Source organism: Haliaeetus albicilla, chromosome 25 (genome assembly GCF_947461875.1).
Source record: "Haliaeetus albicilla chromosome 25, bHalAlb1.1, whole genome shotgun sequence".
NCBI classification, from domain to species: domain Eukaryota; kingdom Metazoa; phylum Chordata; class Aves; order Accipitriformes; family Accipitridae; genus Haliaeetus; species Haliaeetus albicilla.
The window spans coordinates 3,514,556-3,540,697 of record NC_091507.1 but is presented as its reverse complement, the minus strand read 5'-3'; the positions used below and the strand labels follow the sequence as shown (position 1 = coordinate 3,540,697).

At 40.7% G+C, this 26,142-nt stretch overlaps 1 protein-coding gene across 6 annotated transcripts in view; it reads right to left on the bottom strand.

The window, feature by feature from the left end:
• The window catches only part of ARHGAP6 (Rho GTPase activating protein 6), a 339,711-nt gene that overhangs the window by 26,495 nt on the left and 287,074 nt on the right, over positions 1-26,142 (bottom strand). For all 6 annotated transcript variants that reach the window (XM_069770410.1, XM_069770404.1, XM_069770408.1 and 3 more), the window contains 3 exons: positions 18,058-18,129; positions 6,612-6,868; positions 2,428-2,623 (listed from right to left, as the gene is read on the bottom strand). In XM_069770410.1, coding sequence (XP_069626511.1) covers positions 2,428-2,623; positions 6,612-6,868; positions 18,058-18,129 — 525 coding nt within the window. The remainder of the gene's footprint in view (positions 1-2,427; positions 2,624-6,611; positions 6,869-18,057; positions 18,130-26,142) is intronic.

Sequence of the window (26,142 nt, the reverse complement as noted above, 5' to 3'; positions counted from 1 at the left end):
TTGTCAAATGGACATACTTTTCTGAGTAACAGAAACTGAACAATTTGAGAGTAAATGCACCTTAGAGGTGACAGGGTCTTTAGCAATGAGAATGAGAGGGGAAATCTTAGAGACTTAGGCAGCTGTGCACATAATATCATTTTACACAGTTAGATATTTTTTGCAAAAAGGATTAAATTATCTATAAGCTTTGAAAAGTTTATGGTCTCACAAAGGCTACTCTGCAACATTCATTTTCACTACTGGCATACAGGAGATGTAAAATAACCTTGCAAAACAAATGCCTTTTGATAGCCATGAGGCTACACTTGCTTGCTAGAGATGTGTAGCTTCACAGTGGTGTTTGGAGTTGCAAATTTTCATCAGAGAAATTCAGATAGGATTCTGCCTTTTAGTTTCTAGTCTCAACATGACACGTCTCTTCAAATATTCTTTTATCTTTGCATAACAGAAAATTACGTTGATGGAATAACATTTAGTAAACCCAGGAACACTGGCAGGGAAACATCTGAGATGGAGATACTCATACTGGGCAAAAACTGGAGGCTGGTTACCAGCTCCTGCACAGACATACAGTATTTGTTTTACACTGCGGGTCTGCAGGAAGTCAAGCCTTTACAACTCTGGGACATGATTCCAGGGAAAACAGGGAGGGTGAACAAGGCCAGGGGCTTTTATGGCTAAAAACATAACTATTTTTTATCATATACTATTCAAAATGAGCATTTAAAGCATTTGTGAGAAACCCCTACATGATTTACTGCTGAAAAATTGGCCAAAAGGACTTACAAATACAAGCAAGTATTTTCAGAATCAGAAACCTAGTCCATCATACAGCCTGGAATGGTGTTGCTACAGGATTGTTGCTAGAACAGAAAGTCCTCTATTATCACTAAAGCCAACAAGCAAATAGTAGTGTCTGTCTTCTGCAATCTTTACATTTCTCAAAGTCAACGAATGCTGATGACTGTTTTGTGGATGGCAGATTAAATTGGAAATTGAAGAACATCAATAATTGCCCCAAATTATCTCAGATTATTGTGTTCTGAGGTACTACAGTGCACTCTTAGAAAATGCACCCCAAAAAATCATAAATTTTCTTGAAAAGGAAACTTTAATGTAAAGCAAATATTTTAGTAACAAACGTTGTATAGAAAAGAATCTTTGTTATGACAGTGGGTTAACTGGATTAAAAAATTTATCACAGATGTTCAAGTGACATAAAATCACAGTATCCAAAGGATACTCAGCAGGATGGGTTTTTTGGGCGACTCAGACACTTTTATTTTCTCCAAACTCAGCTACCCTTGCTTAAAGGGATGGAAGTAACTAATCTCAAACTTAATCATCCCTACACTTATTTGTCAGCCATGGTATCTAATTTGTGTAAAAGGCTAACAATGACTCTCTTTCGCAGTTTTCCTTTATATATTTGTAAGCAACATGGTTTTCAATTATGTATTGCAAAAGCTCAGCATTATTATTTAAATTGCAGTCCCTCATCTGCAAAAGCCTTTCATTCAGAGTCAGTAAGTGATTTCTTTCTGGTCAAATTAAGCATCAAATGCATCATTTGGTGTTGCAGTCACCATTACTTAATGGTTTGTTTATTATCTGGCCATGTGATAACTCCATCTTGCTGTGGCCAAGTTATTTCAATTCTCATTAAAAATCTTTACAAGACTAAGATACATTGGGAGAGATGTTGAACAGATACCTCGATTAACTATTGTTTCTGCATTACATAAAGCTGGTGGGAGGTTTGTGTCTGGATGATCATGAAGACATGAGAAGAATATTGGCAGGAGTTTATAACTCCCTTCGGAGAGAGCAGACCCAAGCCTGAGGCTGGTCGGGGGACTCAAGCCAGGGACAAACTGAGTAGCCAGCCTGTAAGACTTGTAGTGAACTGGAAAAAGCTTCTTGAAGCTTAATATAATTTAGCATGGAATTTTTTTCTTTCTCTGAGCCTCTATCTTCAAATGCTGTTTCTAGTTAAGTCCTGCACTGTAGTATAAACAGTTAATTTAGCTCTTACACCTTAAGTCATTTTGAAGAATGGCTCCAGGCTGACTGGCACATTTCAGACTTTCATTCTCAAGGTATGGGTAAACCCTTGGGGTGTGAAGAGCCATTCCTGCAGAGCTGAGCACTCCAGTACGAGATGAATGACCTCCAAGAAACGTCTCTTCCCCCTGCTGTATGGGCCAGTTTGTGAGCTTGTAGCATAGATCCTTAGGTAAGATACCATCTAAGTAATTATTTGTGAGGCAGTATCTTTAGCAAGAGGCAAAATAGGAGGGAAAGCATCTGACTTTCAAAGATGTCCTTGCAATTTGAAGTATATGCTTGCTTCTCAAAATACACATTTATTTATATTATAGTAAAAATATATCTGCCACTCCTGGGAAAACAAAATATTCTTACCATGCTTTTCCAAGTGCTGGCAGCAACTATCTACAAGCCGGGGAACCTGCCTGTAAATAGGGTTCAGGCTTAGTTTCTTATCTCTTGCCTTTTCTTTCTTGCTCTGGGCTTCTGCTGGCAAAGAGAGCTGGAGAGCCTCTAACAATCGTGACTGATTGTCATCAAGATCCGTAATAGAGTCCACAGACATCGCGCCCTGTAAAATACACACACATGAACAATCAGTACGGCTGGAGAAATCTAAACACCACAGGACCTTATCTAATACAGACTTTTGCCCACCTGCATTTTAAACAAACTAATATAAAAATATAATTTGCTACACAGTTTTTGTAGATTAATGAAGTTATAATACCAGTGTAATGGATGGGAAAATCACAATGGTACCAATGCTATTATTACCATACTACAAGGAATACAAATTAGGTATTGAAAAAACTAAATTCTTTTCACTCACTCAGCATACCTTTTTATTGTTGTAAGCCTGCACATACTGCAGGACAAGGATGAATCATGGTCTGTGTGTGCACCTCACAGTACAATATTTATGTGCATGGAGATATATAGACATTTTTAAACCTGATTCCCTACTTCCTCTGCAGCTCGGGCCATTGTATCAGTGAAAATGATGCAAATAGATTTACAACCGTACACCAAATACAGTTAACTAATAACACAAATACATACAACGGGGGAGATTGAAATGATCCCATGTTATCACAGAACAACGGCACACCAGAGAAGTAGAGGGGTAGTACTTTTTAGATAATTCTACTTCATTTATCTTAATATTTTAAAATCATTACAATTCCAATGAAAGCTTTGAAAACTATGTTTTGATTACAGCAAGGCACAGAAGTTCAAGCAGTCTGTAAAGCATAAAGCAGCACAAGCAGCATCAGGTTTGTGGCATCTTTCAATGTTCACACTTGAAAACTAAGATATTTTTTTTCCAACCACAAGATTGTTATCACTTCAAAATGACCATTTCCCTCAATTCTTATTAAAGTAACCAGGCAAAAACATTTTAGGGAACATCTAGGCTTATAAATTATAATAAAAAAAAGAAAAATTTTCGTTTTAATTCTCATTAGAAATATCTATTGTAAATTATTTTCTTTCTTTCTGAAACAAAGAGGTAGTGTACAAAGTGTAAAAGGTCCTGTACAAGGATCCAGCATGTCATCCTAAGAAATAATGAAGAAAATGTAAATTCCCATTCAAAACTTTGCTGACAACTCTAATTTCTTAAAAGCATGCTATTCTGCTGACAGGTATTTCATAGGCTGCTGGTGAGATCTCTATGTCTATTAAATGAGAATTGTACAACTGCTAGGGAATTTCAAGCTCTAGAATTATTTTCTTCCATCAGGCTAGAAAACTGAACTTTACAAAGATTTCCAATTCATAGGCAACTCATACAAAGTCCACTGAGATTTCAAATTAATTTAAAAATTTTTAGTTCATAGTATCTTTTTTAAAAAAAGCATCTAACTTATCAGGTATAGTTCTGTTTATTATAACTCATGGAAGACTTAAGAATAAAACACAGTGAAGTTTTTAGATTTTTTTGGACCCACATCTCTAAACAATTACTAGACCCTTTAGAATGCAACTTTGACCTTGATTTCTGATGTCTCTCAGAAGTACATTTGCTTGATTCCCTCTACCATTTCCTGCCAAAAGCAAACAAAAAGAACCCCCAAACCAAACAAGAATCTCTGGCTATGTTCCATGTATGCAAAATTCCAACTGAACAATTTTTCTATTTTGTTTTTAAGAGTTTCGGGTTTCAGACATCAAAATTAGTCGACTGACACTGAAAATCCTAACACCATCCTCACAGCTGCAGCTCCCCAGCAGCTCCTGTACGACAGGTGCCCTCCTTTATACCTTGTCTTTACTGGTCCCTCCCTGCCTGCAAAGCATCCTCACCTCATGAATCATTATTATCACAGAGTCACTTAAGTCGGATTCAGTTCCCTAAAATAGATGTAAATACAGTCAGTTCGCCATTATCCTTCGGCATTTTATCAAAATTGTGGATTAACTGGGGCATTGAGCTGGCTTTACGAAGAGTGACCTTGAGTTCAGTGGCTGAAGTACAGCATTGCTTGGCAATACCAAGTCCAGGCCAGCTCTGATTTTAAATTTCAAAGTGCACAGGAAAACACTACCAATATACTCCATGGATCCAGCTCAAAGTCAGCCAGACCTATAGAACTGCTAAGGAACAATGCAGGAGATCGTGCACATTGCTACTCCACTACTCCAGGACTATTAACACAGACACAGTGCTACCTGGACTGCAATGCCCAGCAACCAAAGAAAAATCAAGTTCCATCTACTAGACGTTACCTTTGCACATAATGGATACCAGTCCCTGCGCCACCACGACAAGTTCAAAATCTAAATAAACTGGGCAAGTTTTAAGCTAAGCACACAAAAACATGAAGGAAAGAGGAGATTAAAGAGGAGATGGAAAGTGCAAAAAGAAAATGAAGCCCAGAGGGACAGGTGTGGAATGAAGGTCAGATAAAGCTTTTCTTTGCTTTTTAAGGGTTATAGAAGGCTTTTCTCTTTTGAAAAGATGAGCAATATTACAGAGTATGCATGGGATCAAGTACTATCCATGGCAGATCCATTTTCACTCTATATGTTATGCTGTTTGAGTAGTAAAGCAGTATGACTGAGCTCCTGATACTTGAATAAATTTTGACTGCATAATATATATATAAAAATAATATATTAACGGAGAGTCAGAATATTGTCTATAATAAGCACACAGAAAATGTCTTGCTGGATGACCAGAGTCTCAAATTCCAACTGCTGGGCAAAACTCCTACAGAGAAAATGCAGCAAGTGATTTCTGTCTAGCTCTTGAAGGAGAGATAACCACAGCACTCATACCATGAGCTCTGCAGCCAGCATTACCTTATACCCCTTTCACTGAAAGCCTCAGCTGCCTGTTCATATGGTCTGGACAGGCCAATAGATGTGCATTATGGGTATATAAGAATGAAACATCTTCAAATATTATGCCCTCAGCTATCTGCAGACAGAATGTAGACTTCAAGCTTCAGCTGACAGCTAGAGGGAAAGAAGGCAGGTCATAGGGCTCTTCAATTGCCTCTTAATTTGCAATTAACTCCAGTTCTATTCCTCTTAACACCATGGATTAAAGAGCTCTACATAGCATTTCTCTGAAGTAGGTCTTACCCTAGGGATGAAAGATGGTGAGAATCCTAAGAAAATACTTTACTGCCCAGGGTCTGTTCTTGTACCCCAAATTCCTTCTCAGATTACTTAACAGGGGTTTTTATTGGAAGTATTTTATTACGCATTTTTTCCTCCCTCCATTGCAAATGAAATTCAAAAGCAGTAATTCTAGAACCTCTATCCCATGGTAACAACGACAATAACAACAACAAAATCTACTACTGTTACTAGCTGCAATACTGGAAAACTGGAAATCTCAGAGCATAAAATTTATAAAGAACAGAACCCTGCAAACAAATGGCCTACCAGGTACCTATCCTACATGCAGGATTAATGTTCAACCCGAGCCACCGCACTGTGCTCTGCTGCCAAAGGCATCTTCATAGCCTGTATACAGAAATGTCCTTCAAAGAGCCTGGTACAAATTTACTCTGACGACTTCTTACTTACCATCAAGGACATGATCAGAATTAAGACCATACGGGTTTTTTACTAATACTAGGATAGCGCTTAATAATTAGATTTATTTCAAAGTTTGTGGAGCTAGATAAACATAAGTATACATATAAATATCAATCACACAGGTTTAGTCTTCCCCAGCTGAAAAAATTAGGTTGAAGACGGATGGAATTTGTTAAATCTAAAAGACCTAGACAGAAGAAGGTAAATAAAGGGAGTGAACAGGAAGACTTCTAAATAACCTCTCTGCCACTTTGCGATCTGTAACAGACTTGCACAGTCTGTATGATCTGTTCCCAAGAGCACCAGAGAAAGAAGATTTCCACTACAGTTAGAATTTTTTGCTATTGACCAGGCCAGCTTCCACCTGAAAAAAAAAAAAATCACTGTTCGAACATGACAGAAGAAAATATTCCACAATCCACAGACACAACAGGGTTTTTTCCTGCTCTAGCTAAACCCTCTGGACCTACTGGCATGCACCACATGGTGATGGGTCTACTTACACGCCTCCTTGCTCGTGGTGCTGGCTCGGGTGTGTTAGGAGAAGTGGATTCGTTCGGTGTTTCTGAGGTTGAGCTAAGAGATGAGTTACTGCTTGAAAGTTCTTTGTTCTGCCTTTTAGTTCCGAACGGCAAGAGAAAGGCCACAAAATCTGAAACATCTTTTTGCTCTTCTCTCTGAGAGTCTTGCTTGAGCTTGTAGGCCCGGTCATTAGCAATCACTTGGGACAAGGGCATTCCAAAAGCCTGGGGAATAAATTCTGCAAGAACAACAACAAAATTAATATTTACTGAACATCTGATATTTATTTAGTACAAAAAGAATTAAGTATTAAGCTGCTAAAAAGAAAACCAATCTGAAGTCCCTTTAAATATATAATAATTCCAATGAGGTATTGGACTGCATAATAACAACAACAACATTCAAACAATAAAATAATAGTGGAAATGTGCCAGGTAATTGTAGCCCATGGTATCTGAATCTTGTTTCCAGTTGGATCATGCAAGATACACCACACAGAATCTTAGAAAATCACTTGGGAGCAGACCTAATTAAGATCTTAACTTCCACTGAAAGCAACTGGAAGTCAGGCACTTCTGGCTACATCTAGATGGTGCAGAGACATCAGGGGCACTGGTAACCCAATCCTGAGACTGGGGAGCCTAGCCGGCCCGTGCCACAGCTCTGTCATGTTTCAGACCCCTTCACCAGCTTTCTTTCTCACAAATGCTCCAGGGCACCAGAGTCAAGGGGTACAGGTACGTGCATGGGTCTCATTACAGGTCAGGCGGGTACGTGCCTACCTGTACAGCGAGCTTGTAAGTGCATCCACCATTCAGACTAAGCCTTAAAAGACATGGTTTTACTGCTTTAACATAGTAGTAAGAATAAACCAGTTTAACAGTGGTATATCAGTATAAAGGTTCTTTGTAACAGTACAAAAATATGTATGGACATATAGAAATACAGGAGAATACAGGTTTCTCTCAATTAACAAAAAGAACATAATCCCATCCCACATCAATATAACTATAATGTACAAAACCAGCATATACTTCAGGTCTCAAAGTAAAATGCTGAACTATTTTACAAAATAGAAAAATATTCTACAGTGAATCAGCCAACAACAACTAACACTGAAATTCTTGTCATTAAGTTTCAAATCTAGACCTATCTGAGATTTGTAGAACCAAAACCATTGGGCCAGACTGCCAACTACAACTGTTTTGTGCTCCCATTGAATGAAAAAATAGCTATTGACTCTATTCATCCTGGTGAAAATGGGTGCAACTTCTACTAGGTTCCAGTTTCAGACCTGCCTGTATCACGAATAAATAAAGCACCAAAGATTACAGGCAACATTTTTTTTTAAGTATGAAAAAAGGAACAACAACAAAAAAGCAAACAAGCAAAAAAAAATCCTTATCCTTCTCTTTTGCCACAGTCATCTAAATGATTAAAGGCCAAAGTTCCTCCTGGGACTTAAAAGTCTGACTGTATCTTTGATGACACTTTCAAATTTTATCTAGGCTTGCATTATCATTAAGACTAAAGTAAGGCATTGAAAAGAAGATTACATTTTATGAATCTTGAATGAGGATACTACTAGCCTATCCTACTAAAGAGACAAGGGCCTGTTGTTCTGATTTGGTGAGAAACATTACTGCTCTTCAGAAGTATGAAATGTTAAGACCTGAACTAACTTTGGTGGCCAGACAAAACTAAATCTGGAAGCAGAGCCTCACATATCAAGTCTGGAGGTGACCTGTGAGTAGAATGTCATCTAAAACCATCTGTATTTAATTTAGGACAAGAAAGAACATCATCACATGGGTATCAAGCCATGCAGGGATTGCCATTTGCAGGAGTCCAGAGTTAGACCCATTCCTCCTGCACCCAGCAGAGTGTGGCTATAAAATGATGAGAGTATTAGTACTAAAATTTTTTACTGTTCTGAATTACCTTCCCATGAACATTTAAGACCACGAACTTGAAATACACATATGCAACTGTCATGGTTGAAGCCCAGCCAGTAACAAAGCACCATGAAGCCACTCGTTCATTCATCCCCCCCGGCCATGGTGGGATGAGGAGAAAATATAAAGAAATGCTCGTGGGTCGAGAGCAGGACAGGGAGGGACCACTCCCCACTTATGGGCATGGGAAAAAGACAGGCTCAATGTGGGGAAGAAACAACATCAATTTAATTTACTACCAATCAAATCAGAACAAGGATAATGAGAAGTAAACCCAAACCTGAGAACACCTTCCCCCCATCCCTCCCTCCTTCCCGCCTCAGCCCCACTCCTGGTTCTCTCTCCCTCCTCGGGGAATGGGGGCTGGGGTCAGTTCCTCACCCCTGGTCTCTGCCGCTCCTTCCTCCTCAGGGGGAGGAGGACTCCGCACTCGGTCCTGCTCCGCCATGGGGTGTCTCCCACGGGAGACAGCCCTTCACAAACTTCTCCAATGTGGGTTCTTTCCCCAGGCTGCAGTCCTTCAGTCCCAGCCTGCTCCAGCGTGGGCTTTCCCACGGAGCCCCAGCCATCTTGGGGGGCATCCATCCCCCTGCTCCGGCGTGGGCTCCTCTCTCCCTGGGCTGCAGGTGGGTATCTGCTCCCCGCTCCCCTCCACGGGCTGGGGGGGACAGCCTGATGCCTCACTGTGGGCTGTGGGGGCATCCCCTCCTCCGGCACACCTCCTCTCCTCCTTCCTCCCTGACCTCGGTACCCACAGAGGGGTTCCTCTCCCATTCCAATCCCCCGACTCACCGCAGGTTTCCCCTCTGAACTCCGTTCTGCCAGAGGCGCTACCGCCGTTGCTGATTAGGTCGGCCTTGGCCAGAGTTGGGTCCGGCTTGGAACCGTGGAAGCTTCTAGCAGTTTCATAGAATCATAGAATCATTTAGGTTGGAAAAGAGCTTCAAGATCATCGAGTCCTACTGTCAACCATGCCCACTAAACCATGTTCTGAAGTGCCATGTCTATGCTTTTTTTGAACACCTCCAGGGATGGTGACTCTACCACTTTCCCGGGCAGCCTGTTCCAATGCCTGACAACCCTTTTGGTGAAGAAATTTTTCCTAATATCCAATCTAAACCTCTCCTGCCGCAACTTGAGGCCATTTCCTCTTGTCCTATCACTAGTTACTTGACAGAAGAGACCAACACCACCTCACTACAACCCCCTTTCAGGTAGTTGCAGAGAGCGATCAGGTCTCCCCTCAGCCTCCTTTTCTCCAGACCAAACAGCCCCAGTCCCCTCAGCCGCTCCTCATAAGACTTGTGCTCCAGGCCCCTCACCAGCTCGGTTGCCCTTCTCTGGACACGCTCCAGCACCTCCATGTCTTTCCTGCAGTGAGGGGCCCAAAACTGAACACGGGACTCGAGGTGCGGCCTCACCAGTGCCCAGTACAGGGGGACGATCACCTCCCTGCTCCTGCTGGCCACACTATTTCTGATACAGGCCAGGATGCCGTTGGCCACCTTGGCCACCTGGGCACACTGCTGGCTCATATTCAGCCGGCTGTCAACCAACACCCCCAGGTCCTTCTCTGCCGGGCAGCTTTCCAGCCCCTCTTCTCCAAGCCTGTAGCGCTGCGTGGGGTTGTTGTGACCCAAGTGCAGGACCCGGCACTTGGCCTTGTTGAACCTCATACAATTGGCCTCAGCCCATCGATCCAGCCTGTCCAGATCCCTGTGAAGAGCCTTCCTACCCTCCAGCAGATCAACCCTCCCTCCCAACGTGGTGTCGCTTCTCACAGGAGCCGCCCCTGCAGCCCGTTCCCTGCTACCAAAACCCCACCACACAAACCCGTAACAGCAACACATCTACCTTTCTGCCTGTCTAACCAGGTACGTTGTTATACCTCCAGCATCCCTATTTATCTGTCCTTTCACAACCTTTCCTGAGAAAAGCCACTGAGCCAAATGAAATCCTGGACATGAAATATTTCTCTGGTTTTGGCTCACAGACACTCGTACTTCCAATTGGGATGGGATGGCAGTATGTAGCACAGTGATGCCCAACAGGACGCTGATGCCGTTGATCCTACAGCACTAGGACCAACTGGGACAAGAACAGCATGAGATAAGATCTGAGCACTGCTTCGTTAAAAGATTTTCATTAAAACGACCCTCTCCCTGACTTGGTTATGTAAAGGCTGGTATTTTGAGGTAGGTGTTGCTCCTCCTTGAAAACCCTCAGGTGTTGAATGCCAGGTTTTTAATTGCTCTTGCTCAACATGCCTGTGTAGCACTGAAAGGACACTGAACCTCTGCTCTAGGCTGCTTTGCTGTAGGCCTCCTTCTCAGAGGACATGAACTGCTTCCATGATTTCTCAATGTCTGGCAGAGATGGGGAACTGGATGAAAACCAACTGGCTGATTTTCAGACTAAATACAGATGGAAGTGATGCTGGCTGGCAGTGGTAATTATGTTAAGGAATTGGCAAAAGCAGTAACTTTTTGCTCGTTTGTTGAAATTAAGAGAATTGGTTGCACCCTCTGCAAACTGGCTACAACCTCAAGTTCCCACCAAAGCTCCTGTGTGTGTGTGCCGTGGAGGGGGGTGGTGGCGATGAGCATATTTTGCCCACCACTCTTCAGAAGTATTCAATCCCAACAATTTTCTTGTTGGACAAGTAATGTCATGTCCATTAGAGTGAATGCTAGCCCTTTTGACATTTCCGATTCATTAAAAAAAAAAAAAAAGTTGTAGTCATGCAAAGTATTTAGCAACCCACTGATGGGGGAGAAAGGGCAGGGACTCAGATGTAAGATGTGTAGGTTTGAGGCTCCGATCTCACAATCAAGCTAAAAGCTCCTGCTGCAGGCTGGAGATCCCTACTGTTGGAGATGTTTAATTTGTATGAAGAAACATTCCTTAGAGCAGGGTCTCAAACTTTGGTCTGTTGTACACATACTAAATGACTGTAAAACCAAAAAAATTTGTTCACTTATTCAATCATCAAAGTGGGTAGAAATTTTGCAGAAAGCACCATGTAAAAATGTGAAACAACCTGGCAGACTGGGCAATTGGTGTGGAAACACAGACTCATATCCTTAGCCCGAAGAGCAGCATATAAGGACTTGACTTTAGATGCATTCTGGTTTTTAGTGTTTACTGGCACAGGAGACAATGTGCTATTTTGGAGAAGTGCACAATTTCTTTTACCAGAAAATCCATCTTGCAGCTATGGAAAATTTCTTAAGAAAATTTTGATCAAAACTCGTATGTTCCCAAGATATCTTTCTGTGATGGCAAATCAGCATTTTCTAATAAAAAGCAGCATGTCACAGAAAAACTCCAAGCCAAATCAAGTAAGAGTTTCAGTGACCAGAAATCCTTTTCTTTGCTAATCAAATGATGATATCCAGGATGTTGACCCATACGGTTAGCTTACTTGGCCTCATGCCACCCTGTCCAAGTATAGTTTCAATGACTTCTCTGAAGTTTCAGCTGGTGAAAATTGTGGTTTCCATCCCACAAACCATAGCAGACTATTAAGAACCAGTGAGGTCTATACTCTAGACCCTAATGAGGCTTTCAATGTCAATAAAGAGAACAGCATACAATACAGCAACTTTGGATAGTCTCCTTAGCACTGTTTTTTTTTTCTTAAGTACAGCTTAAGTGCTGTTTTTGAGCTGCTAAAACCTTGTGACCAAGATCTAATGAGGTGCTTGTACTACCTCTATCTAAATGACAGCAACAGAGTGGGAGACAGCTCAGAGAATAATATGCTTTAAAAGGGATATTTAAATGGACTTAAAGCAGTCTTTAAGTCAACCTCCCCCGCTAGCCAGACTGGGTAACTCTGTTTTGCTAACCAAAATTAATTCCTTTGGATCCGTAGAGGGAGTGATGGAAGCAAGGAAATAAGGAAAATGGAAGCCTTGATCCATAATTGGAATGGCAAAACTCCCTCCATCTGAAGGTTTGTCAAAATCATGCACCAACTCCAGAAGACTTGAGATAAGACAATGTTCTCACAGCATCAGCTCTGTGGCTGAAAATCCCTTCTCCAGGTAGTCAGAGCTCACTAACCTTCAAGGAGTGATATAAGGCCTTTGCAATTGCTCAGACTTTTTCTGTGGGTAGGTCTTTGCTTTAAAAAAAAAACCTGAGAGGTCCTTTAGTTGACTTCAGTATGAATTATGACAGAGTGTTCCTTAAAACAACCTTTTGTATGCCTAGAGAGCATGAGAAACATTTCTGAAGTTTTTAAAAAAGCACAGTGGGGTGCTGGAAAGGCTTGAGAAAAACACGTTTCTGATAAACAATAATAAAAAAGAAACTTCATCTATTCAGCTCTCTCCTTAAGCTGTGCTAAGCGCTCTCCTTTAGCTGGCATTCTAACATCATGGTAGGTTGAATTACTGAAGAACAAATGCAAATGTTATGAAATACCTCTGAGTATGGCTGGGAAGTAAACATGGAAGACATTTTCAAGAATTTTGAACTAAAGAAAAATCAAACATCTGCTGGATCTCCATATGCTACAGAGTTACCAGGAAGGCCTTTCTCAGAAACTCCACCATATACAGCAGCTCTGCTAAGACCCCACAGATGAACCTCTCAAGTATTTACATTCCACACAGGAACACCAGCAAAAGGGATGAGTCTCAGTTGCTCAACAAATCACGTAACAAGTGATTATTATTTCTGAGCAGGTCTCTCAGTTCACCTGTAGGGTTTACTGGAACCAAGGCAAAATGGAACTGGTTCACTGATAAAATCTTTTAGGAGAAATCCTTTCTGGGAGGCAACTCTCTCAGGAATGCCTGTGTGTACTTTCCAAGTAGGCATGCTTACGCTGACCCCTGTATCACTGGCAGGAGATGGACAAAAGGCTCCACTTCTGCTGCCGTCAAAATTAGCAGTGAATTTGTAAGGGAACAGTATCCAGCCGCCAGCATGCAGAGCATCCCAAGAATTTCTTATTCCAAGCAGCACTGACATTTTACTGCTCCTCCAGCCTGAGTACTGTTTGTTAGCAGCTAACGCAAATGTTTGGAGACATATGTAGACAGCATGATTGAGAGTTATGATGGCCATTAATAACAAGGAGGCTGAGTAGAGAAAAGCAAAGACACAGAACGATGGAAGCTGAAAATACTGCTTAAATATCTGGGTGGAGTGCTGCTCTCCTGTTTCATCTGTTTACATCCGGCAAGTTTTGCTATATCCTGGTCTTTTGAGTCACTCAGAGATGTAAAAACAATTGAAAAAACATTGGTTTAGAATTTTTCCCCTTTTAATGAGATGATGACAGATGTACCTGTCAAAAAGGACAAAATAAAGATATCTCCTTTAAAGTGCATTCAATTCTACTTTAGTGCCTTTGTTGGCCTTCAGAAGTATAACAGTTTGCTGAAAGTCTCACTTAACAGATAGACAGGCTCATCGACTGATCCATCTAAATAAAAAGTGATGTTAGGAGAGTAAAAACTCCACAGATTGGACCGAGTCCTAAAATACAAGTGATTAAATCTCCAAACAGTCCTAGAAGAAAAGAGTACCATGTCCTTTTGGTTATGTTTTTTTAAGCACAGACACCCAGTTCCGTGGGGTGAGGGAGAAGAGTCTTGGGCACAAATCGGAGAGAGCTGGTACCTCCCCAGAGAGAACAACTCCAGAAGTCTACATCCTAGGGCAGTTCCGTGCACATCAGCGCTAAAGGAGAGGATTTGTCAGGCAAGACCAAGGACACAAGTCCTCCCTGCTCTTTCTCAGGAACTGCCTACACACAAAGATACAACCCTGACTTGTTCATGCCTTGTGCACCCTGCAGCATGGCCTCCATGGTGCGTCCCTGGTGATCAGCACAGTGGCCTTTTTTTCCACCTCTGTGGTTTCCTGCGCCAGGCACATCTCGGTGATCTTTGGCTGCAACCCACACACAGGATCATACCGTGATGCGTGGTCATCAGGATTAACCTTCAGGAGCTTATCTAGTCAAAAAAAGACTTTTCAGGTGGCATGTACTCCAGACAAGACCTAACAACATGGCCCCCTCAGCTGTTACTTGTCCTGGTACGTGGGGTCTCCCAGGCTGAGATATAGGAAACTCAAAATGTTTGCAACTAATTACATACTCTTCAAAGTGCAACTGTGCTTACAGAAGTGATGCTGAAGGGACAGAAATGCTGTTTGCGTTAAGGCAACTGCAACTCGTCTGCATAAAGTGTTCTGGAAATCAGCTCCCCCGCTTCGCCTCTGACATCCTACAGCCTGGTCTCGCCGTTTCCTTCTTACAGTGGTGCAGCAGGAGTAGTTATGAAAAAAAAGAAACCCCACAAAACCCCAAAAAGAAATGGAAGGCATTCCTTTTGGGCCTGAGGACTAGGGACCTGCCCATATGGGTAAGTGCGTGCTCCTGGCCTTTTGTGTGAGCACAACCATGTCCAGAGTGAGGAGTGTTTGTTTTGGACCGGCTGCTCAGAAATGGAAGATACTCTCCTTATAAAATAAATGGTAGAAATGCTCGTTAAAAAAACGAGCACGGAACAGACCAGGATAATGCTTGCAGCTCGCTGTGATACAGACGCTGAGGGAGGTGAACTCTGACTTCGGGTGACACAGAGACGACTGTTCAGGGAAGGTGTTCCCAGAGGAGAACAGCTGCCGGCCACCAACTGTGCCAGGCATTGGCATGGCACGATCCAGCACCTTCCTGCTTGCTCATCCCCTCTGCCGTCATGGATTAGGATTCTGCTCAGCAAGTATCTGTGGGCTAGATGATCTTTAACAACTCAGAAGGGCAGAGAAGAGTACACCAGAAACAGCCATGGACAAAAACCCTGAGAAGCAGGGCACCGTCTCCTGCTCTCTGGGCTGGTTTTGCCTCATGTTTTCTGTTGGCAACAAATAAGAGCCAACATGGCTTTCTTTTCACTCTGCTAGCACAACCTGGATGGGAACCTGACTCCTTCCAATTTCCTGGCCCTCCGTACCCTTACTGACCAACCCGACACCCCTGTCAATACAGACATCCTGAAGGAAGGAGAGAAATATAGATTCTGCTGTCTGAGTAGTGCTGGGGTATTTTCTCCTCAGGGGGGTGCTCCTATAATATTTTATACATGGAGAGAACATGTAAGACATCTCTATAAATGAGAATAAGGCAGTGGAAGATGGGAGACGGAGGATAAAAGCAGAGGGGTACATGCTTGAAATGCCTGAAGTTAAAAGAATAAAGAAAAAAAAGGAATTAAAATTAAGAGAATCAGCATAGCAATTTTTAAAAATGCTTGGGTATAGTTAACCAGAAGATAGGAGCAATGCTGAAAAACAGGAAGTAGATAAATATATACAAGGATGAATAAGTACAAAGTGTTGACCTTTGCTGTGGCAACTACTGAGCCCTAACTGGCAAAGTGCACTCAGAAAAATCCACTGGAATAAAAACAGAAAGTATATCCCCAAAGTTACTAAATGAATGGAGTATAAAAGCTATCACTCATGGCAGACACACAAAAAAATCCCGGAACAGAAATGTAATAGCAGAAAATAATATTATCAGTAAGTCCTCAACCAGTACAGTTGGGTAATTATCAGAAAACAGAGGTCAGCTGAAATAAAACAAGGCTATAAGAAAATTACAAAAAAGTACAAGCCAATGTAAGAAAAAATATTGTTTGAAATATCTTTGGCCATAAATAATTTAGAGCAATAAAGAACAACTCTGGGTTAAGCATTTGTATGCATCAGCAAAGGAAGCCATCGCTTCTCAAAGCACTGCACCGAAGAGGCACTGGAGGAGTTCTGGAAGCGCAATTGCAAAGATCCACCAGGTTTGGCTGACACAGGCAAATCTGGTCTTTGGTGAATTATCAAATCCATTTATTATTGCTAAATTCTCCTCATGCAATGAAAAATGTCAGAACAAAAAGATAAAATATATTTAAACTCTCAGAAGAGCTTCTAAATAGAAACTTTCAAAGGAGACTACCAAAGTTGTGCTACCCATATGGGGGGGAAAGATAAAAGCTCTCAGTGCATCAAAACTTTGTGAGACACAGAACATTTAAAAAAAAAAAAAAAAAAAAAGGAAGTGGTTAGCAATTTCCGATGCAGAAGAGGACCCCACAGACTGCTATGAAGATCAGTATCTGGCAAATGCACTAAAAATCAGGGAAGGTTTTGCACAGAACCACGTTGCTTTGCACTTTTAACTGCATGGAGATCTATGGGGAAAAAAACCAAAGAAACTAAGCAACATAATGACTGATTAATTACACTGCAGCCAAATGTAATGCATTGACAGGAGCAGTACAAGACAGATTTTTCCCCAAAAGTGGCTATGAAATCATTAAACCTCTCCCTTAAAGACTCCTTCTGCATGTGGGCTCAGTCCTACATCAAGTAATTGTCATAACAAATGAAAAATTTGGTACTTGCTATGCAACATGAGAGGCCACTGAATTTATCCAAACAAATGTGTCAGGCGACTTTCAGTTTTAGAAAGATTAATGCAAATATTTTCCATAGCAATTTTTAAACCAAGAACATAATAATCCCATATATGAAGTCACCAAACAAAACATTTTCTGCCTGACAAACATTCACAGTAACTTTGAAATGGGGATGTTCATTTTTTTCAATGGAATTTCAAAGTTCCATCCTTCTGCCAAACTAGATTACAAGCAATAACATCAGAGTAACCAAATCACTTCTCTTGTTATAAATTTACGTGTTTGTACGCGTGTTTGTGAAACTGGGGTGCTGATGCTGAGTTTTACTACCACTGTTCCAGAACTCTTTTCCAGGAGGGAATACAAAATTAGATGCACAATTACTTACATGCATAAAAATGCAATTTCAGACACACTTTTCAGGTCTCAATGTCTAGACTTAGTTCAAATGGCTGCAAATTACAGGTCAAGTCCAGTGGATTAGGACCCAGCCCATAAAGCTGATTAGTGTCCAAACAAAAGAGTACAACCATGTCTGTAAATCCACGTCACATGGAGTCTATTAAAATCCAACTGATCAGTAGCACTGAAGCATTTATATATTTTAAACAACGGCTATTTTCATAAGGTTAAAAAAAGAAAAGCAAACCAACTGACTTGCTTGGGCAGGGCTGGGTTTATGTGCTTTACAAACTGAAAGAGGAGAGTGCAAATGCAGGTAAACAACTGGATCGTGTTTTCCAGACTGCACTCTGCACTGGATGGTGAAAATGGGGAGAAAGAACAGTGAAGAAAAGATGCAGTCCTTTAACTCCTCCTTTTCTCCCAGAAATAAGCTTTCAGTTGAAGAGATCTGGGTTATACGAATAACAAATAGAAAAGATAAGATGTACTTTTCAACTTGGAAACAAGTACCTAGGCAGTACCTCAGCTCAGTAACATTCTCCTACTCCAGAAACTATTCATTTAAGACTAAAGAAATCTCATATGCAAAACTAAGACCCAATCAGTAACTACGTACTCATTTTTTTTACCTTTGTCTCTGTTCTTCTCCTTTCCTAATGAATCCAGTTTCTTTCTTAATGATTTCTTCCTCTTTTGTCCATCTGTAAGAAGAAAAAAGAAAAAAAAAGGGGAAGTGAAGAGAAAGAATGCTGAACAAACTGCTGCACAAGCTGTAGGAACACGGAATGAGATGGCCATGGCACTTGGAGTCAGGAAGGGTGTGGGGTACATTTCACAAAGGTCAGGGTCTGTCACAGACCTTCAGGCTGAAGGAGTGCTGCTTTGTTCACCCAAATGCCGAGGTTGTATGGGTGAACCAAAACATACCCCTCTGCATGCTGCTGGGCACATCTACGCGAGTGGTCACACAGCCCACGTGGCAGAATGGAAAGCTGATTTTGAAGACTTAACAATGGAGGTTTGTTGCTGGACGCTCTTGATAGCAAGGTACCATAAACCTAAAAGGCACTGGTTAGCCCCCATCCATTGTCACAAGACTGTGATTCAGGTGTGGAGCTGAAGGTAGTATTTGAAGAGGGAGGATTACTGACCTCCAGGATAAATTCTGCATACCAGTCATACCACTTGGGTGATAGCTGACCACCTTCACATGACCCATCTGATCTGAACTCACACCGGGAGCTTGCAGTTTGGTACAGCATGTCTAGATTAGTTCACATGGATTAGTCGCAGAGAAATTATTGTTCTGACACCCTATACATCATCCAAGTTTTCACTAAGGTATTAAGGACCAAAGATTTTAAGCAACAGTGTAGGCAGGTTCATTCTTGAACCAATTATGTAAAAAGATTGGCTATCAGTATTTCCTTCAGCAGCATCTTTTATAATGAAAAGTCAACAAAAATGCATTTTATTTATTAGGTCTCAACAAATACCAGGGATTAAGACATGGGCCTGCTTTAACTTGTACCTTTTGAATTTTTTTAAGTTCCAAAGCAATATAAAGGGTCTAACATAGGGACGAATACTAATGCTAATATAGGCACCACTCTGGCTAAAAGTCAATGAACACATACCTTTGCCTTACTGGTTTTGTAATATGGCAAAAACTCAAAACCGAACACATCCTATCTGTGTTTCACCTTTATGGTAAGAAGGTCACCAAATAATCTGCCTCAACACATTTTTCTAGTTATGTAAGCCAGTGTCTTAAGTGGTCTTTCACAGTAGGGAACATACCACAGAGGAGTGAATTGGATCTTTGTCAGTTAACTCTCATCTTTGCAATTAGGGGTTGTGAGAGAACACAAGCCATTTCCCCATAGTTTTCCTTCAACTCCTGTTGAAAGCCATGCCCAGAACATTACTTAACAGACAGCTGGACAAATTCTGACTTTTTCATAGCCAGTTAATATCCTTTTACTTTAAAATTAACATCTCTTTTTAACTTACGTAACTGTGGTTTGATGTACTCCACTCACACACTTGCACTCTGCATTTATTTAGAGTGTATTTGCTCCCAACACTCACTTAACTGTAATACTCAGTTCCTGCCTCTTGAGGTAGATTGTCATCTGTTGGTTATATTAATTCTCCTTTTTCCACACCTGCTCCGGTAAGAATTCATCTCTCTGAAATAAGGCTGACTAGAATGGGTAAGGTATTCCGGATGAGAGTTCAGCAATGTAATGGTGGTAATTCATTGCCTGATACGGTCTATGATTAGATTTTCCTTTTTTGTAGCCGCATGACAAGTTCATAACTCAAAGTCATACTTTGATTGATTAATATGCCCAGTCTTTTCACACCTTCTGACATTTCCAGTTGATAAGACTGAGTTTATTACAGAAATTCTTCTTTCACCTCTTGGCAATATGAATAGTCGGTAGCCTGCCTACATACACCTGACAGTACCACTTGTTTTCATAGGGTTCCCTACTACCACTGTGTTCTGGCTTTATATATATAAAATAATTTTCAAATTTTTTTCATAATATAAATTCAAATTACTGCTTCACAGTAGCCTTTTGATAAATGACTTACTTACATTTCTTTGGAGTCTTAGAGCCTTATTCTCCAAAGACCCATTTATTGATATTCTGACATTCCCCTGAAGTCTACTGAGACATAAAAATGAGAACAAAAGTCAAAATTGGATGCAAATATAGTGGTTTGGTATTATACCTACACAAAGGCAACTTCTGGAGTGTCTTAGTGCTACAAAGTGAAATACAACAGAAATACACAAAAAATGAGTGCTATTCCATATTGAACACAGGAACAATGGCACTCATATCCACATGGAGAACAGGTTTACAACTTCTAGGGCCAAACTATCAATGCTTTCTCATGAACCTTGTTCTTAATGGGTGATTCTTTCAACTCCATCGATGAAGTAACTCCTCAGTAAATGACAGGCTGAGACAATGTTTGTCCATTTGTCTCTGCAAATCTTGAATTTTGGATACAAGTGATGCTCAGGCCCAGAGGAATGTAAGAAGCAGAAAGCAGTTCTGGAGATGGACAAATCAGAAAATACAGGAAAGAGTCCACTCTGTGCACTCCTTAACAAAGAAAGAGATCGCAGAGCGATAGAAGAGAGACACTTACCTTGGGCAAATGGGTGCAGTTCCACTGAAGGCAGTGGAGCTATGACCATTTAGATTTACAGTTTACCCCATGGCAAGAGAAAAAAAGAGTTGCACATGAAAATAAGACCGAGAGGAATCTCAGTGAAAAGCTAAAGCCCAGGGGATCTCCCAAGAGCTCTGAGGTCAGTTCCAGTTCTCATCCGCCCCAGCAAAAGACGTGATTAATTACAATCTATATTCTGTAAAAATAAATATGTTTTGAAATGACTGTTGATTTAGGTTACATCACGCATGAATACTGCTGAAATATTCATAACGTGCTTAAAGACTTATGCAACTCTAGCAGTTTTATGCCTTAAATGAACCCAATTCATAATAATAACGCTTAGAACTTACCATTTGCAGTGTGTTTTGAGTATATAATATCTAAAGCATTCTTGGGAAACAGGCAAAGCATTATTACCCATGCATAATACCTACTGTACATTTTAAAATTAATTAGCAAATATTATGCAAAACAGTATTGTATCAGCCCCAAATGCTATTAAATATGGCCTGCTATTTTAATTCACATTAAATTCGCATAATTCCAAATTAAACATTTGGAAATGTTTAAACCACAAAGTGATAAATGCTGTTGGGCTTTTATCCAGCCTTTTGTGTATATAGTTATCACTTAATGTCATGTTTCTATAGATCAACAATATATTGCTCCTCCAACAGATTCCACTCAAGAATATTAGCAAGATGAGAGTAGTACTCAAAAGACAACAACTGTCAAAGTGAAGGAAGCTGCATTTTTTTTTCTTTGTTAACCCATTCTGGTTTTTCTGACAAACACCCGCACAGACGGCTGTATAGTTCAGTTTTTTTCAGAGATGAACTTGGTTTGTTCAATGCTTACTAATTTATGTGTTCACTGTATTTTTCACTGCAATACATACATCACTCTCTGGGCATCTATATATTAAGACTAGCATGATGAATATTTAAAAGACCAAAAGTCTAGAATCAAACTCCTGAGTGCATATTAAATTGCTACATGACCTGTTTTTCCAAAGTGGTGAGCACTTCCAGGTTCAGTTAATGCCAAAAAGACTTTTCTATCTGAAAAATTAGGTCATCTTTTTAGGACTCTGTCAGCGAACCACAGCCTACAGAATATAAGAGTATTTGCACTGATACACCGACTTGGGACAAGAATTGAGGAGTTTGAATTCTGAGATTATTATTTTTGAAATTTTGGGTTAAGGCTGAAATTCACCTGCAGTGTCACCACTAACACCATTTAATCAGCAGTTACACTCTCAAATCCCAGGTTTTATACAGCCCATTTCAGGGCCTAAATTTCACCCTAAGTGAAACCATGGTTCTCCAAACTAGGTAATAAGCAGCCATTTTCATGCTGAGGATATATAAATTTCAGCTCTAAAAGTTAAAAAAAAGGAAGGAAAGAACTCTGTATTTTTTTAATGGAAGATTGCTCTGTTGCTTTGCACAAGACCACCTACCAACACTACATACAACTCAAAGAGAGAGTGCAGGCTGAATCCTGTTACTATTACTCACTTCCAGTACTGCTTTACTCATTTTAAAGTTATGGAAATCAACAAGTCTATTTGGTAGGTACAGGTATTGCTCAGCGTAAGTAAAAGCATCACCAATTAGGTATAGGGAATTTGTTCAAGATGACAGTGGCACACCTGGAGTTAACATTCAGGAACTCTTGGCCACGAGTTTCATATTATGTCACTTAATAGTCACTATACTCTGAAGGCCTAATCCAGTATGTTTTTCATAATTAATATAAATGCAGTAAGAGGTACAACAGCTCCTGAGCTTTCTAAGTCATTTTTATGACACTATTATAGTATTAGGCTTCAGATCATGGAAAGTACCCTGTCAATAAACTTGAATTGAACCTATAACAAAAATATGATTCTTGAGCATTTTCTTTCCTTATACATGGGCTTGTGGATTATCTGTAAGAATGGATGTTCCTTCTGGGTTACTTACATGCAAGGACACTTTATTCATTAATCAAAACCAAAATTCATAAATTCAAACAGAGACTTTAAACTAATTTAACTCAGTAGGTTTTCGACAAAAGAGATCCTCTGTTGCTTATGGGGTTACTGAGTAAAAAGAACTCCCCTCCCCATCTATTGGAAACTTCCTTTCCTTATGAGAATTGTGTTTCTTGTCCATTTAGGGAAGAAAATTTGTCGTGTTCTACAATTACGGGTTATTTTCACACAGTATAAGGAGAGGACTTATGTGAGAGATGAATATCATACCCATAGCTCATTCACCAAAACAGAAACAGATGAAAAAGTTGTGAGATTTCTAAAATACTTCTTCATAGTAGTTATATTAATGGCCATTTTCCCTTAATAAGCATTAGTAATTGGAACTAATTGCATTTAAAGAAAAAAAAATATAGAATCTATTTTCTAAAAGCATAATCCATTTTGTCTTGAAAATTACTACCAATGGCACCACAAAGCACCAAGTCTGACCTCTCTTGAGGACTTGTTGGTTTACTTCACTCATCGAGGGCGACACATTTCCCAGCCGCCAGCCTCCCGCACTCAGCCTGCGAGCTGAACGTCAAGCTACAGTCTCTCTTGCTTGCGCAGTACTGCAAGTAATAGAGCCTCTGGAATCAGAAAACACTGGTAAATTCTGTTGACAGAGCACAATAAAGACGAGACTGTGCTTCATTCATTGATTCCTGCACTGTGTTTGTGGTTGAAGTTGCTTCTTTGGGTCACTATACAAAGCAAATTTGCTCTGAAGGCACGCTTGGAGCTGCTCTACTGAAGACGACGGTGCTGGTTTTACTTAGCCACTTCTGTGACTATAAATGTCCATTCTGAAATATTTATTTAGATTAACTTGTTGTTGAAATGCCCTGTCCCCACACAGTAACTTCCAAAGCACTGCCAGCTGCAGCACAGATGAAAGGTAAACAATTGCAACCAGAGAACCAGGGGCTACAGATTTTGGCACATAAAACACCATGAAAACAGAAGGGCTGAGCCTACAGATATTTCCCACCACTCTCTTTCTCCATTTCACCTATCCTCAGCAGTACATGCACAAGGAGGTCTCCATCAGCAATGCAGATTATTATATTCCTTCAGAAGCCTTGGACTACACCCCTGTTTCTCCCACTGTTTCTCCTTATGGTCTACATTGCTCTCTTTATTTCACATTGACTTAAATCAGCACTCCTTCGTGCTTGACAGCCTGCAGCTGATGGAAGAAAAGCCATTATTTGTTCAAGTGCATCCCTCAGCTGCAGCCCTGACCTTCCAGTTGGCAGCCAGCTCACACGTGCCCACCTCAGCTCACGGAGCCGGGTTCGGGCTGCCCGCCACAGGCACCACAAACACCCCGGAGGCAGCTTCCCTTTTATGTGCTGCTTTCTCTGATGCAGCGAACAAGCTTCAGCGTTTCCCTCTCTGGGAAGTTCCCGCTGAACGCATTTACGGCAGAAGAAACAGCGTGAAAAGGGCAGAGCTGAAGTCAAAGCCCGTTCTTCGGGAGAAGGGCTGCAGCTCACCACGGGCTGTGCACAGGCGGGACGGAACGGGAGCCGGAGTGCTGGAGCGCTCTGGGCAGGAGCCCTGGACCCAAACCCTTCCCAGGGCAACGGTGAGAAACTGGGTGAGGTGTGGGAAAGCCAACCGTGTAGGAAACTACATTCTCAGCAATACACAGTGTATACAATACCACCACTTGAGAAAACCCACAACCATCAGAGAAAAGTATGCTTTTCATTCTCTTCTTCCTCATCCCATCAGACGCTTTGGTAACCTGCTGCCAGTGCATCTTCTTCGGATATGGGCTTCAATCCCTTTAGGCTAAGGCATTACTGATTGTTAAAATGAAACACAGGAATTACAAAGTCCAAATGTGCAACTTTAAGTGATGCAGCAGCTGGAAGGTTAAATCCTGCATTATACACAAACTCTTTACTGTGGAACTGTAAGAATTCAGTCATACTGGTATATGAATTAATTTATTTATCTAGGAAGTATTCATAAGTTGCCGTGGAACCTGCCTAGAAGGCAAAACTGCTGGAAACCTCACCTGCTTCAAAAGAAAGCTGCATCCCTACAGGGACCTGAGTTTTATTAACCAAATTACACTTTACGATAACCTTTTGTGACTCTGATACAAATTAAAAACCCACACAACGAAAAAGACCCCAACCCTTCATAATTTGCTTGCCAGGTATTAATAGAGTTTTGATGCTGCACATCTATTCTAAAGGCAAAGGTGATATATCAATTTACACCAGCTGAACATATTATCAGTAGACTATCCTGTCTTTTAGGAAAATGCATCTAAAAAGCGTAGTTCCAAACCAGAATCAAATCTGTTACAAGTGAAAAATACACCGTTTCTATTGAACCTTATTCTCAAGGTCTACTCCTATCAGAAAGAGTCATGTCCCAACTTGCTGAACAAAGCATGTTACATGTTGGAAAACAGCAGGATACAGATATAGACTACAACTGTAATGAGATAGGTATGAACCCTTCTCCACAAAAAAAAGCTTACTTTGGGCAGTGTTCTAATTCAGATAGTCAATTCCTGTCCATAGAGGAATCATAAGAAAACACAACATTTCAGTTCCACTTGCCTACACCTTCCCTAGTATATCAAGTATATATGTTGAAATATGACAACTACTTTGGTATGTACTACACAGGATGCCTGCCTTCAGTTCGTGCATGCCATGAGTAAATATCCCTAAAAGATCAGAATTTTTAATTATTTCAGAATTTTTCAAACCACCACACCAAAACCAAGAATAAAGTTCCCTACCTTCCCTTTTGATTTTTTAATGTATTCTTTAATCTTTTCACATTTAGACTCTTGACTACAGACAATTGTGTTTGTAAAGTTTAAAAAAAAGTATTTTCAGCTATTTTGGCATTTACTGGAGTGAAAAAAATAGACAGCTTTACATCATTTAAATACTTTTTTAACCTACCCATACATTTAAAATGGCCATATTACATGAACTCTGAGGAACATGATATTCAGTGAGTTCTACAGAGGAAATGAAAAATCAGAACACTAAAGCTATAACTGTTTTGGAGCTTATTGGTATTTGCTAAACCTTTAGCTGGACCTAAGGAAACCAGCTCATTTTGACATGAAAATAAACAGTTGCTCAAACTTTTTTTATGCTAGGATGAGGGAAACTGCTGCTGCTGCCATATATAGAAGGGACGATGGAAATAACTCACCCAAACAAGCACGTGAAGCTACCTGGCAGCCTTTAGAGGATTACAAAGGAAGGGCCAAATGCCCTTGTATGCCCTTCTGTGGCTGTCACTGCAGAGTACCAAAAAGCAGGTGGATCCCTGGAAAGGGAGAACAGCTAAAGATGCAGGATGCCAGGTCTGACCTCCCTGTGCATAGACAGTCAGATTCTCAACTAATACAAGCTCTGCTTGCTTCAGTGCCTACATTAGCATAGGATTTCGTGTGTCACAGGAAGTCCCAAATCACAGTAGTCTAATAAAATAAAACAAAACAACA